General features: G+C 45.4%; 1 protein-coding gene across 3 annotated transcripts; it reads left to right on the forward strand.

Annotated features, from left to right (window-relative positions):
* The first annotated feature begins 1,043 nt into the window (after nt 1–1,043).
* tbc1d10ab (TBC1 domain family, member 10Ab) lies at nt 1,044–14,523 on the forward strand. Of its 3 annotated transcripts, XM_063013969.1 has the most exons (10): nt 1,044–1,074; nt 1,606–1,845; nt 6,123–6,225; nt 8,167–8,274; nt 9,270–9,376; nt 9,546–9,660; nt 10,501–10,566; nt 11,463–11,652; nt 11,766–11,920; nt 13,672–14,523. In XM_063013969.1, exons 2-10 carry the CDS (start codon nt 1,640–1,642, stop codon nt 14,068–14,070), a joined length of 1,449 nt encoding a protein of 482 aa, XP_062870039.1. In that variant the 5' UTR covers nt 1,044–1,074; nt 1,606–1,639; the 3' UTR covers nt 14,071–14,523. The 3 variants fall into 3 exon arrangements, with proteins under 3 accessions (XP_062870039.1, XP_062870038.1, XP_062870040.1); XM_063013968.1 differs by lacking the exon at nt 1,044–1,074 and having other exon boundaries at nt 1,543–1,845; XM_063013970.1 differs by lacking the exon at nt 1,044–1,074 and having other exon boundaries at nt 1,543–1,845; nt 6,126–6,225.
* Nucleotides 14,524–14,851: the final 328 nt, after the last annotated feature.

Consider the following 14,851-nt stretch of genomic DNA (forward strand, 5'->3'; position numbering starts at 1 on the left):
TCTATGAACGTTTTCATAACTTTAAAAAAACGTTCTGAGAACATCAAGAAAACTGGACAAAATAACAATGCAACGTTCCCACAACCAAAATGGAACGTTTGGGGAACGTTCTCAGAACGTAATTTTGTTAACTTGGAAGTCATCGTTATTTTTCTAAAAAACATATAAAATAAAAGCTCTGTTGGGTTTTAATTTAATGTACACTAATACAATACACATACAACAAACAAAAATACATAAAAATTATACTTGTTTATATATAAACTTCTGTATATATCGTGTTGGTCTGGATTATCTATGCTAATGTTTACTAATAAAGGCCATTAAGTAAGGAGGGTTTAAAAGCAAACTAAATTAATACATCTGTGTTGATATATACACAAATTTGCGCGTTGTTAAGTGTTTAACTGTGTAGTTTTAAACAAAGAAGTTTGGATTTATAAAGTTTAGCGCTGTTGTTGTTGTTGTGGTTTATAGATGAATGGGAGGGATTTGAACCGAATGAGCGATTCTGAATATTTAAGAATCGACACCTATTCTGATTCTTTGTCAAATCTTTCACAGCGTACGTTACCAGCTTTTTAAAAAATTGTTTTATTTGATCTTTTTATATTATTACTATGGAAAACACATTTTTAAAACATAATTCTAACACAGTATACTACAATAAATAAAACGTACCACAAAAACATATAATTACAAACAAAACTGAGTAAATGTGCTGCCAACCTAACAAATACTCGTGATTTCTTAAATGTAAGTACATTTTTACTCTAACTGTTATGTTGCTTACCTTTAAACTACAATAAATCCATTTAAATCAGCAGAGTAAAGCTAGACGTTAATGAATCATTTTAGGAATCACTGATTCCACTTCAATCAGAAGTTTTGAATCGAACTCGTTACAAAAAGCCTAGAATTGGTGAGCCGACTCTTTGGTTTCGACTCCCAGCGCTAGTGAAAACACTATGATTTGGAAGCCGTGCAGCAGGAGCCGCTCAGGTAGTTTGACGTTAGCTTAGCAATAACAAACACTTGGGCGCTGACAGATGCCTGGCATAGACCAGTATACTGGTAAATACATGGGAATTAAATCTATTTAACATTATTGTAATCGTTTAGCTTATATTTTAGTTTATTAAGTGAGTTCGCAAACTAAGAGAACGTGCTAACGTTAGCCGTTTAGCTTGTACTGATAACTGATAATGGCTTAATTTCATTTAACGAACATGTGAAGTCTTAGCGGTTGATATTACAACAAGTGCTGTGTTTTAACATTTTAATAGTATTTTGATAATAATACATGTAGTTTATTTGAGTGTAATTAGAATTTAGCTACTAATTTGGTTTGGTTTTACTTTAATTGATTGTAATATTGAAGTGCAGCCACTATGTTCTTAATACAAAATATAAATAATAGGTGTAAATAATAAAAAAACAGCCTTTTATAAACTTGTATTAGCCAACTTTTATAAATATGTCATAGCATTTCAGCATACCTGTCATTTAAACATGTAAGTGAAACATTCAGGGCTGGGCAATATGATCATATGATCGATCGATCGATACTGATATGTGACGATACACTTTATGAGAATATCGTAGATACTGTCAGCTCTTAACCTCAACAAAGTACTGGATGTTAGACATGGCCAGAATAGAAGTTCAAGGGAACGGGGTGCAGGTTAGAGACAGTAGAAGTCTGCATGGCACCATGGAAAGTTTGGTGGAGAAGGAGGGCGACTCTTTCGACTCGGATCTGGAGCTGAATGGCTTCACCAGCGCCGACCGGCAGACCGATAAATACGGCTTCATCGGTGGACCCCAACAGAGCTCCGGAGACCGGTGAGTATTTATTTATCGTTTAGTCACCTCTGAACGATGAAGCACAAACAAAGAAATAGTATTTATTGATATGTGACTTATTTTGTCATCCCAGTACAACCAGTACTCTCGAGCCCATGACCGTTTCATCCCAGTGCATCACTGAGAGGAGTGCACGTCCGCTTACACTCGGCTGAGTGTTCTTTTCTTTAAGATCAGACTTGGTTAACCTATTTTTATTTAAATAAGCAACAAAAATAGACCAGGGTGCCCAAACTTTAGTCATAAAGAAGCAAAGAAATGTGCATTTTAAAAATATATATGTTGATCAGGCTAAAACTTCTAAATAATGGCATGTCGTGGGGTCCTGTTGTTAATGTCGAGAAGCACTGAGTGGATCAGACACAGCAGCGCTGCTGGAGTTTTTAAACACCTCACTGTCACTGCTGGACTGAGAATAGTCCACCAGCCAAAAACATCCAGCCAATGACCACTGATGAAGGTCTAGAAGATGACCGACTCAAACAGCAGCAATAGATGAGCGATCGTCTCTGACTTTACATCTACAAGGTGGACCGACTAGGTAGGAGTGTCTAATAGAGTGGACAGTGAGTGGACACGGTGTTTAAAAACTCCAGCAGCGCTGCTGTGTCTGATCCACTCATACCAGCACAACACACACTAACACACCACCACCATGTCAGTGTCACTGCAGTGCTGAGAATCATCCACCACCTAAATAATACCTGCTCTGTGGTGGTCCTGTGGGGGTCCTGACCATTGAAGAACAGGGTGAAAAGGGGCTAATAAAGCATGCAGAGAAACAGATGGACCTACAGTCAGTAATTGTAGAACTACAAAGTGCTTCTATATGGTAAGTGGAGCTGATAACATGGACAGTGAGTGTAGTTTTAATGTTATGGCTGGTCAGTAATACGGTGGTATTCTGTAGATATTATGGTTTATTTACATTTTTATTTTCAGAACATGGTGAGTAAAATCAGGCGACAGTTGTTAGGCAGGGCGAGTTTATTTGTGTACACCCTTCATACACAGTGAAAATTCATTATCTTTCTTTCCTCATTGTTCAGGGGTCCAGGTTTTGTGCTCTACACACGGACGGATGCAACTTCCCACTGTAGCCTTTGGTGAAGCCGTGACTTCCAGTCTGTGAAGCTCATGGTGTGGTTTATATTGAGACTGGATCATTCAGTCCTGTGTGTTTGTGACCGCGGTTCTTCTGGGGTGGCGACCGTGTAAAGTGGCATCTGTTCCTGACAGTGAGGCCACTGTTCCACTTGTGTTTGCCGTGATCCCTCGAACCATTAAAATCATCACCCACTTTTCAGTGAATCCTCTTTAGGACTCTTTTAGTTGCTTTACGTTGGATTGAAAGCCCTTGAGTCAAAGTCTACATCTTCTGGGTCATTCAAATTGAAGATGCTCCTTTATGTCGATTACATTATTTTATCCACCTCTTCTGTTTTCCATCTACATGACTCGGCACAAATCTCATTCACTGACTGTGTGGCACATAGGTGGTTGAGTTTGGGTTGCTGTGTACACGCATGAACCTTTCCGACCAACGTGGAATGGGTTCAGTTCCGGTTTGGTTCCAGTCCGGTGCATTATTACCAAAAATAAATAGGTGCCGAACCGGGAACCGTTTGTTCCCAGCTTGAAAGTGAAGAATAGTAAGGTTTTCAGCACAAGTCGTGATGCCGTACGTGAGCGTGTCACGTGTGTGTTTGGTGTTTTCCAGAGTTTCAAGAGAACCTGGAAAGCACCACCAGAAAGTAATGACACTCCCTGTCTGGTGCCGGTTCTCTAAATGGCACCAAGGTTCTAATAAACCTGAACGGAACCTGTTCGAGATTGAGAGTTAGTTTGGTCTAAAAGAGCTGACAGTGCAGACCAGGTGTGCAGAAGGTGGGTTTATTACAGAATACTACAGATCATAGAGATCATAAACCTTATCATATCAAGGTTGTCAGCAGTTTCAGTCACGTGTGTGGAGGTCATGTGACTGTGTCGAAATCTCCTCACTGCTGAAACGTCCAGAAGGTCCATTCATGAAAAAACTTTATTCTTTTTCTCCCAGTCGAGTCGTATCCAATTCCTCAGTTCTAACCTCATCTTCTGGTGCACACCCCCTTCTTACTGAGGAGAGCCCAGACCGCAGACCGCTTCTTCTCACCTTACAGAGAGCAACCATTTTTGCACCACCAACCGGTTTCATATAAGATATAATTTCACGGACCAACAGGTGGCGGGGGGATTTAAAATGGAATAACTATAGAATGGAGAATCAGTGTGAATCCTGCCCCCACCTAGTGGTGATTGGAGACAATAACACCTGAAGAGTATCGGAAATTTATTTGCTCTTGTAGCGTCTCTAATTATTTATCCTTTCTGTGCGGCCCGGTAATAAATGACCCACGGACCGGTGGTTGTGGACCACCGGTATAGAGTACATAGAGTCATGCGTTGCTATCCATCAATCAAGCATCGATAATGTAGATGCCACTCGGGTGGTGTAGATAGAACATGCCAGCACACCAGAGCTGACCTCTTGAACTTGAGAGTTCGAATCTTTAGAAGGCGGGCACCTATACGGACAGTGATTGGCTGGTCCGAGGGAGGGAGGAAGGGTCGTCGGGATTCCTCATAACTGCTGCAGTTATGACAGGGAATAATGGAGATTGGTGCGTGACTCTCCGTACGTGATACAGATCTCCATATGAACCAGCATCATTCATGCAGATGAAGAGAAGTGGTTGGTACTGCACACAAATTGAAAACTCATTCAACCGATCATCCCTTGCCAGTCGTGCCTGTGTGGGCGCCAGGCTGGTCGACAGTCTTTCTCCTGTTGAATAAAGCTTTATTTATTTAACACAAGACATCAGTGTAAAGCAGCTCAACAAAGTTTGGTGTCAAGACCCTAAATAAACAAGCCAAACATAAACAACAGCCTAATTCTCGCCAGACTTCTTCCTGTTAGCGAAGTTTGGCGGGGAAGGACGATGAGAACGAGGAGAAAGGACGTTTTTCCACGGCGCTGAGCTTCCTGTTTGTCCCGAGCGTGTGTTTCCTGTGAGGAGTTTCACTCCCACGCGCAGATCCAGTTTCAGGCCTCCTTTATTCGTTCCATGCATGAACACAGCGACCACGTCCGTCCGCTCGGCTGTGTAATCCGATATCCTGATAATCCAGGCTTTAGAATCGACCTGCGCAAACCAGCCGGGACTATGAACGTCCCATAACGCAGGTGGACGTCACTCTCGGGGTCTGACCTGCTGGGTCAACCTGTCTGTCCGGTTAAAGCTGCGCACCAGTAACGAACTCCTGGGTGGGCAGGACTCCTCCACACCAAGCTTGACAAACTCATTTGTGATGGAAGAGAAGAGGCCCTTCCTAACACTGTTGCCATAGTTTGCCATGTGTGTATCTTATACCTCTGAATTCAATGTAATATATCAACATATCACGTATAGCACCCTACATTGGTGATATAGGTGTTGCACAACCTTTTTTCACTGTATTTTGTGTTTCCTCATGTTGTCATTGATTAATATCAATGGGTCGTGGGGGGTCAAGGCAGGAATACCCTGGAGTACACCCCCCCCCTCCCCCAGGTACTGGTCATGTCTGCGCCACCTGAGCACCTACTGAATTTATATAGACCTTGTGCCTGTTATGCTACCTAAGCTCTGGTGAGACACGGTTCGGATCTCAGTGGTGCTATCGGCCCGGCCAGGCGTCTACACAGACACGATTGTTTATATCGGAGCATGGGGGAAGCGGGGTGGCCTAAACCCTGCAATAGGTTTGCACCCTGTCCAGGGTATGCCAGTATATTCCTCACCCCCAGTTTTTCCTGATAGAGCCTGACCCACTGTGACCCTGATCAGGGTGAAGCGGTTGATGAAACTGAAATGGAAAATAATGAAATTTGTAATAGTATGCTCACACTGCATTATGGGAAATATACAAAGCATATAAGGCATATATACACTGTATGATACACAAGTATTTGGACGCCTGACCATGAGCTTACTGCGACGTCCCATTTAAAAAAACAAATGTTATTAATATAGAGCGCCCTCTATGTGATTTTTTTTTTTTAGCTGGAACAGCCGCTCTTCTGAGAAGCTTTCACAAAAATTGTCTGTGAGAATTTGTGCCTTTTCTACTGATTAAATATTTTAATGACTTTTTTTATGTGCCAAATTTTTGCATTCTGATTTTCGACTTAAGAAAGAACGGGCGCTTTAACAGCTCCGTCTTCTCTCCAGCAGGGCCGAAGACGTTCCTCCCGAGGTGCTGAGACAGAGGGAAGCCAAATGGCTCGAGATGCTCAACAGCTGGGATAAATGGATGAGCAAGAGGCACAAGAAGGTGACAGCACAAGCAATGCATCTCACTCTCTCTGTACAATCTGGTCCCACTGTGGTTTACAAGATGTAACATAAAGCCTCCACAAGGGTGCGCTCGTGTACACGTTTATTTAATTACTATTATTTTTCTCTGCGACTACTGAGACCCGGGGATTCAGGTTTGAATCTCAGCGGTTCTGTCGGCCTGTCGGGCATCTGCATGGACGCAGTCTTGATTGGCTAACGACCGAGTTGGAGGCTGGGCGTTCAGTGCTCGTCCTGAGTTTGGATAGAAATAGGGCCAGTAAAGGGCAAACTGTGCTAGATCTGGTATACAGACCACATCCGCTCTGGCGACCCCAAAAATACTGCACAGCTGAAAGAAAAACTGGGTCAGTGGGTGTAGCGTGGTCTGGTGGCACAGCGGTCTAACTCGCTATCGTGCTGCTGCAGACTCTAAGTTCTCAGCAGTGCTACCAACCTGGCTATGTGTTCAACAGACCTACTTGGCTGTGTCGAGTGGCAGGGACGGATGTTTTTCTTCTCACTGTAAGAATATGTGAGCATAGCGTGACTCTCCCTCCGTGGTACCTCCCTGTGTGGAAACCTGCACTCTTAAACAGTGATGAGGGGGCACTGGCTGCAGCGATTGGCAGTAAAGTGGTTAAGGTTCTGCACTAGTAATCGAAAGGTCATTGGTTTAAACTAGGGATGCATCAATACCATTTTTTCCCAACCGAGTACGAGTGAAAGTACGTGTATTTTTGTACTTGCCGATACCGATACCTATTTAGAATACCGTTTTTTTTTTTTTTAAACAAAAACACACGTGAGAAGTGACGAGAAGTTTAATGATACCACGTCCAAAAATGCACGTCAACAAGTAGCGAGCGATCAAAGTGTTTGTGCGCTGACGTGATGAAATCAAGGAGGAAAAATAAATGAATCTGAGTGGATTTGGCAACACGAGCAGCACAGATTGTTCTGTAGTGAGTTGGAGGTTAATAAATATATTTGCAATGTCGGTGTTTTGTAGAGAACGATCAGGTCAGAAATACTGTAAAACGTGTGTGTGTGCTGATGTATTCTGATATAAACTATATTATCCCCCTGTCCCACCTGTTTACACTCCTCTCCTGCGTTTCCCCTTCACACCGTATCCTGCGTTCTCACTGGCTGTTCCACATGTCACTCGTTCCCAGTCGCACGTCTCGGATCAGATATCTGACCTGCTAGAAAACTCGAGCGCTCGGCGAGCCGGTCGGATCGAGTCGTCGGATGGTTCACACTCAGCGATCGGGAGCCGAGTTTCGATCGCCGAGCGAACGCCGAGTCGCTCCCGAGCCGGCAGATCCAGCGCCGACTGGCCGGCGAGCGAAAATCAGGGCAAAAGTCGTGTAGTGTGAACCGGGCGTAACGCAGCGACGTGCACTAGGCTCACGGTATCGGATGTTTAGTATCGGAGCCTCGTTTGCGAGTACGAGTACGAGTTAATGAGCGCGGTATCGGTACTCATGCATTTAGCGCGTCCGATTTTTACCCGATTGCGTTATGTTTCCTCTCTACTGGTGCTGACCCCCGCCCCGACTGAGGATACACTTTCCGACATGTGTGCAGTAGCCGACGGCATCTTTTCACCTGCACGAGGCGAGTTCATACGCGACGAGCCTTGTACACGGAGAGCCACACCCTGATCAGCATTATCCCGGCCAAACGTTGCTCATGTAGCTGCCCGGCCCAGCCGGATGGCAGAGCTGAGATTCGAAACGTATCGTATGTGTTCGAAATCCCGGCTCTGGTGTGCTAGCGTATTTTACCGCTGCGCCACCTGAGCGGCAGTATAGTGTCATCATACTGTAAGTTGCTTTGGATAAAAGCATCTGCTAAGTGCTGTAAATGTATTTATGGGGTGGGTGGCGGTGGAAACCAATGTGTGTGTGTGTGTGTGTGTGTGTGTGTGTAGGTGAAGTTACGCTGTCAGAAGGGAATCCCTCCGTCTCTGAGGGGTCGGGCGTGGCTCTATCTGTGTGGAGGGAAGGTGAAACGGGAGCAGAACCCCAACAGGTTCCAGGTGAGGACTCAGCAACACAGATAAACAAATCATACGCTTTCGTATTAGAGGCAACAGCTTGGGGAAGGACGGTTCCTGTTCCAGAGCCGTCCCCTGTACTAAGCAAGGTCTGAGAAGACCTCAGTCTCACTGCACGTCTTTGGGATGAATTGGAACATCTTTTGTGACCTTTTGACTGACCTTCCCAAATGTACTAGAATTTCACTGCAGAGTGTTGGAACTCGTCACCAACCTGGCAACCACAATCGGCAGTGTTTTAGGGAGGGAAGGTTGGACAGGGTCTCTTCCCGGACTGGTCCGGGCTCCTGTGCGAGTGAAGTGGGGTCACATGGAGCCTAACGTGGCTCTACATACGTGATACGGCTCTGGGTGGGCCACAGATTGGACATGTGATGTCCAATGACCGAGGTAGTGCAAGCAGAGCAGGAGGTACGCTGGGGAATTGGATATGACTAGACTGGGAGGAAAAAGGGGGGTAATTTGAAGGTGATGTTTCACACTTAGGTTCCATTTATGACAGGACAGGTATTTTTAATCCACCTCATTCACCAAAGAAGACTCACCTAGACGTGGGAGAACATGCAAACCTCACAAAGAAAGGACCTGGAGCTCTTCATCTGTGAACTCAGGACCTTCTCACTGTGAGGAGTCCCACCGAGCCACTGTGCTTGAATGTGATGTCCATAAGGTTATAGTGAGGCGTTTACACACTGCTGGTCATGTACTCAGGAATGTCCTCTGCCCCACCCAAAGCACAAGAATAGTTTTGCTCTCCTGGACTCCTGGTTACAGTCATCTCCCAGTCAGTCGTGGTGTTGGTGTTGTTTGATGAATGTTGGGTGTGTGCCATGATGCTATCTGGTGTATTTTTAAAGAACAGGGCGTTCCCGTGGCTTCTCCTTTCATCTCAATGATTCTATTATTCATTGTGAGGGTGTGGGGTGTGTTATGACCTGACCTATGTGTGTGTGTGTGTGTGTGTGTGTGTGTGTTAGGAGTTGGACGATAAGTGTGGCGAGCCTAACTGGGTGGACGTGATCGAGAAGGATCTCCACCGGCAGTTTCCTTTCCATGAGATGTTCGCGGCTCGAGGAGGCCACGGGTGAGAGAGTGTGCCAGAACTACTGTATGATGAACCGTGTGTGTGTGTGTGTGTGTGTGCTTCTGTGTGTAAGCAAGCACAGCCAATTGGTCGACTGAGGTTCTACCTTAAATTTTGACGTGTTCACCTGAGTAAAGGTTGTGTGTTCTTTCTCACCTCTGATCTTCAGGCAGCAGGATCTGTTCCGGGTGCTGAAGGCGTATACCCTGTACAGACCGGAGGAGGGGTACTGCCAGGCTCAGGCTCCCATCGCTGCTGTGCTGCTCATGCATATGCCCGCGGAGGTAAGCGATTGCAGCAGAGACGAGTTAGCCTTTCCTCCCTTCTGTTTAGGCACGAATCTCAGCACTGGTGTGCTAGCTTATCTACCGCCACCGTGAAATCTTTACGAGCCGCTCAGGTGGCGCAGCGGTAAAAAAAGACGCGCCGCAACCAGAGCTGGATTCTGAGTACATCGTATCGAATCCAGCTCTGCCTCACCGGCTGTATGAGCGACGATTGGCCGGTTGCTCAGTCGGGGGGGGCGGGACAAAGAACCGGACGCGGGTCTCTCTCTGTCAGAGTGCGATTACGAGCTCTGCCGGCCGATCAGAGGCGCCCGCACAGAGATGGGGAAGAGCGCCCTTAGGGCGTGTCTCTCCGCATGCGACGCTAGGTGGCGCCAAACAATGCATCCGGCTGCTGTTAGCTTCGATCTCCACGGTCAGGGCGGGGTTCGGCATAGATAGAGAGGAAGCACGATGCAAACTGAACGATTGGATGCGCTAAAGGGGGAGAAAAAGGGGGAAAATGTAAAAATCTTATAATATATATAATAATTAAATTTGGAACTTTGGCACATTTTCCCCAACAGACGAGCTACTGTAGCTCAAACTGCTGAACAGGTTCATGCTGGTTCTGATTGAAAGGTGTCAGAATACACAGAGCAGCGCAGTTTGTTGTGTATGGGGCAGCAAAAGGGGGACCGACACAATATTAGGAAGGTGGTCATAATGTTATGCCTGATCTGTGTATCTTGGCATAAAATTAAACATACTTGTCAGGCTAGATTGTAAATGTGCCTTCTGTCGTTCGTGTCGCTTCTCTGTGCTCACGTTTGCGGGTTTGTTGCCGTTATGTTTCAGGATGCGTTTTGGAGCTTGGTGCAGATCTGTGAGAAGTATCTCCCCGGGTACTACAGCGCCGGCCTGGTGAGGGAACACACACACACACACACACACACACACACACACACACACACACACACACACTCACACGTTTGCTGATGCGACGGGTGTAAAGATTCAGTGTAGACGCCCTCGTGCTGATCAGCAGAACCAGGCTGTGGAAGTTAATCTTCTAAAACCGCCACGTTTCAACGAGCGGATAAAAATTAAACCAGGTTAAAAATCAACCGCTGATCACCGATATACGATATATGAACAAAAGTATTGGGACATCCATTCTAAGCCACAGCATTCGCTAGTAAATCAGCTCTGGAATGAACCGGAACACAGACCGAAACTTCCTTGATCTGCCGCCAACAGTTCTACAATTACTGACTGTAGTTCGTCTATTTCTCTGCATACCTTTTTAGTTTGCTTTCACCCTGTTCTTCAATGGTCAGGACCCACACAGAGCAGGTATTATTTAGGTGGTGGAAGATGAGCGACTCAAACAGCAGCGATAGACGAGCGATCGTCTCTGACTTTACATCTACAAGGTGGACCGATTAGGTAGGAGCGTCTGATAGAGTGGACAGTGAGTGGACACGGTGTTTAAAAACTCCAGCAGCGCTGCTGTGTCTGATCCACTCATACCAGCACCATGTCAGTGTCACTGCAGTGCTGAGAATCATCCACCACCTAAATAATACCTGCTCTGTGGGGGTCCTGTGGGGGTCCTGACCATTGAAGAACAGGGTGAAAGGGGGTAACAGAGCATGTAGAGAAACAGATGGACTACAGTCAGTAATTGTAGAACTACAAAGTGCTTCTATATGGTAAGTGGAGCTGATAACATGGACAGGTGGTGGTTTTAATGTTATGGCTGTGTTGATCGTACCGTGTGCGTTAATGTCTCCCGATGTTCTGACCTGTGTGCGCAGGAGGCGATCCAGCTGGACGGAGAGATCCTGTTTTCGTTACTGAAGCGGGCGTCGCCTGTCGCCCATCGACACCTGAAGAAGCACAAGATCGACCCGGTGCTCTACATGACCGAGTGGTTCATGTGCGCGTTCTCACGCACTCTGCCGTGGTCATCGGTCCTGCGTGTGTGGGACATCTTCTTCTGTGAGGGTGGGCTTCACACACACACACACACACACACACACACACACACACACACACACACACACACACACACACATTCCAAATCCGCTGCACCCATCACGATGTTTGTCTCTGTTCAGGAGTGAAAACCATTTTCCGGGTGGGGCTGGTGCTGCTGAAATGCATGCTGGGATCTCAGGAGAAGCTGAAGACGTGTCCGGGTCAGTGGGAGACCATGGAGCGGCTTCGGGCCATCGAGCCGCGCTACATGCAGGAGAGCTTCCTTATTAAAGAGGTAACACTTTTATTTGGATATACTCGATTCTCTTGCTGCATGAAAACCTCACTGGAGGAGGAGGCTTCTTGACCTCGACCAGCGGGGGATTAGGAGTCCTCTAACTCTTTAAAAAAGATGAAATTGAGGTATTGAGCTAACAATGTTTTATTTTTATTATATATTTATTATATTTTTGGCCGTCGTCACTCGTTATGCCCCACCCCTTTTCAGTCGATGACCCGCCCCTACATCAGATCATCACATCATCAGGGAAACACTGGGCACCAGTCTATCACAGCGCTTTCGGTCCGTGACATATCGCCCTATTTTGTCTATTTAGACGCCCAGCCGGCCTATAGCAACTCTGAGATTCGAACCTGCACCTTACTGGTGATGAAAAAAGGATAAAAAGATCCGAAGATGACAATAAAATATGCAACTGCAAAATAGAAGACCTTAAATATCAAATTATACAATGAAAAAGTGACAAATGAAAATTATTTATCTAGTATATATTATTATTACTATTATTATTATATATAAACTTTAAAGAAATCGCTTATTTGATTTTAAAAACGTTATAATTTTGTAAGCTTTTGTTTTCAATGAATAAATGCAACTTTCGTCCCGGATTCGGATCATGTGGCACCACCTACCGGACAGAGTGTGTAACTGCAGTAACACCGCCATAATATACAACCAAGTTTACAACTGTAGTTCTTGTAACTTGTAACTCAGCGTCCCCTAAACTCAAAATCTTTGAAACTCGACGCCCTTCGTAGAGAAATTTGTACCCTTAAACTCGACGTTTCCTTTAAACTTAACGTGTTCACCTTTTTTATGTGGAATATCAGTGTGGAAATAAGCGTCAGATCCAGGGTTACAGCTCCACGTGTATCTGTGTTTATCTGGATTTTCCTCCCTGTTTCACTTTTAAACTTGTGTTACAGCTTGAGCTTCTGAGAAACTGTGAGAATCAGAATCAGCTTCTCCCAGAGTCTAAAAATAAAGCTTAACGTGGTTTAATGTAGTAAAAGAAGGAGACAGGAGCGACTAAACTCCTCTTCATTATTACTGCTCATACGTTCCTCCACTAATCACATTCCTCACTCGCTGTTTCACTACAATAAGTCACGCTAAGCGCAAAAGCGGTTTTGTCACTTCTCATGTGAATGCGCCGGTGCTGAAGGGAATACGGTATTCCAACATCGAGCATCTCCAGCATTAAGAAGCGTCAGGAAACGATAAAGAAGTAAAACTAAAGTGCAGCTTTTAATGTGTTTTTATTGATGTTTAACTGTTTGTAATTGTATTTCAGTGTGTTTATATTATATTTGTGTTATTTTCAGTGTTTAAGTGTCAAAAACAACCTCATTATTTTACATGAGACTAAAATATCTGCAGCAACACGGGACCATGGACGCATTAACAGGTTCCCCAAACATCCTTATGGGGAAAAATACCTTGAAACTCAACGTCCTTTTAACCTCAACGCCACTCCCAGAACCAAATGACGTTGAGTTTCAAGGTACCGCTGTACATTATTTGGCCAAAAATATGAGGACACCTGTCCTAAACCATGAGTTCAGGTGTTTCATCCACACATGTTGCTAACTAGTGCATACAGTTACAATTACACACCTCTAACTTACTTTTCCAGCATCCTGCCCTGATCCCGACCCTACCGAACACATTTGAGATGAATTAGAACCTCCAGCAGCTCTGTCCTGTCCTGTGTCCTTAACTTGTGTCCATCTCTTCCCCTCCAGATTTTGGATCTGCCCGTATCGGAGCGGGACATCGAGAAGGAGCACCTCTCTCAGCTGCGCCGCTGGAAGGAAACCCACGGCGAGCTCCACTGCAAATCCCCTCCCAGAATGCACGGCGCCCGGGCCATCATGGTCGCCGAGCCGCCGAGTCGGAGGGACCTGCGGCAGAACCCCACCATCCTGGAGCAGCCGGAGGAAACTAAAGCAGAGAAGAAGAAGAGACACAAAGCAGACAAGAGGAGTAAGAAGAACGACGGTTCTACACCTCGGACACCCGGGCAGGACGGAGCGCCTCAGGACGAGGTCTCACCCGGCCAATCAGACGCGCTGCTTAAGGACACGCCTCTACAGGCGTCCAATCAGAGTCTGAGTAGTTCTGAACATGACACGTACCTGTAGGGAAGGGTGAAGAACCGGCGCCACGTTCTGATCTAAAGATCTAAAGATGCTTCCGGCCTGAACGGCCTTCTCTCAGGTGAACACGCCCATTCATTTCCCACAATTCAATGGGAGCAATCACTAGTCTTTATATTGACTTAACAGGTGTAATGAAGACGCCTGTATGTTTGTCTCGAGGGTTTTTAATGCAGTAATGGTTACCGTGTTTTCTGGACTATAAGACACTTCAGGGGCGCTCGGGTGGCGCAGCCAAAAAAACACGCTAGCCCCGTTATCGCTGGGATCCAAGCTGGTCGGGCGTCTACGTGTACATGTACGGACCCACAGCAATAACGAACGATAACGAAAAACGGACCCACAGCGACCCTGACCAGGATAAAGTAATGATAAATTATAGAAATACAATCAAATAAAATGAGACTGTAGTTCTGGGTGGGAACTGCTGTAAAGCTCTGTAGAGTTCTGTAGAGTTATGTAAAGCTCTGTAGAGTCATATAAAGCGCTGTAGAGTTCTGTAGAGTTTTGTAGAGCTCTGTAAAGTTCTATAGAGTTCTGTAGAGTTCTGTAAAGCTCTGTAGTCATATAAAGCTCTGTAAAGTTCTGTAGAGCTCTGTAAAGTTCTATAGAGTTCTGTAGAGCTCTGTAAAGTTCTATAGAGTTCTGTAGAGTTCTGTAAAGCTCTGTAGAGTCATATAAAGCGCTGTAGAGTTCTATAGAGTTCTGTAGAGTTTTGTAGAGCTCTGTAGAGCTCTGTAGAGTTCTGTAAAGCTCTGTAGAGCTC

This window comes from Trichomycterus rosablanca, chromosome 18 (genome assembly GCF_030014385.1).
Source record: "Trichomycterus rosablanca isolate fTriRos1 chromosome 18, fTriRos1.hap1, whole genome shotgun sequence".
NCBI lineage: Eukaryota > Metazoa > Chordata > Actinopteri > Siluriformes > Trichomycteridae > Trichomycterus > Trichomycterus rosablanca.

Bases quoted from the DNA above. Each gene is read 5' to 3' on its own strand.
- tbc1d10ab (XM_063013969.1), top strand. From the start codon at position 1,640: ATGTTAGACATGGCCAGAATAGAAGTTCAAGGGAACGGGGTGCAGGTT. The intron at 1,846-6,122 runs GTGAGTATTTAT...TCTTCTCTCCAG, and splicing joins CAACAGAGCTCCGGAGACCG to CAGGGCCGAAGACGTTCCTC. The intron at 11,653-11,765 runs GTGGGCTTCACA...GTCTCTGTTCAG, and splicing joins GGACATCTTCTTCTGTGAGG to GAGTGAAAACCATTTTCCGG.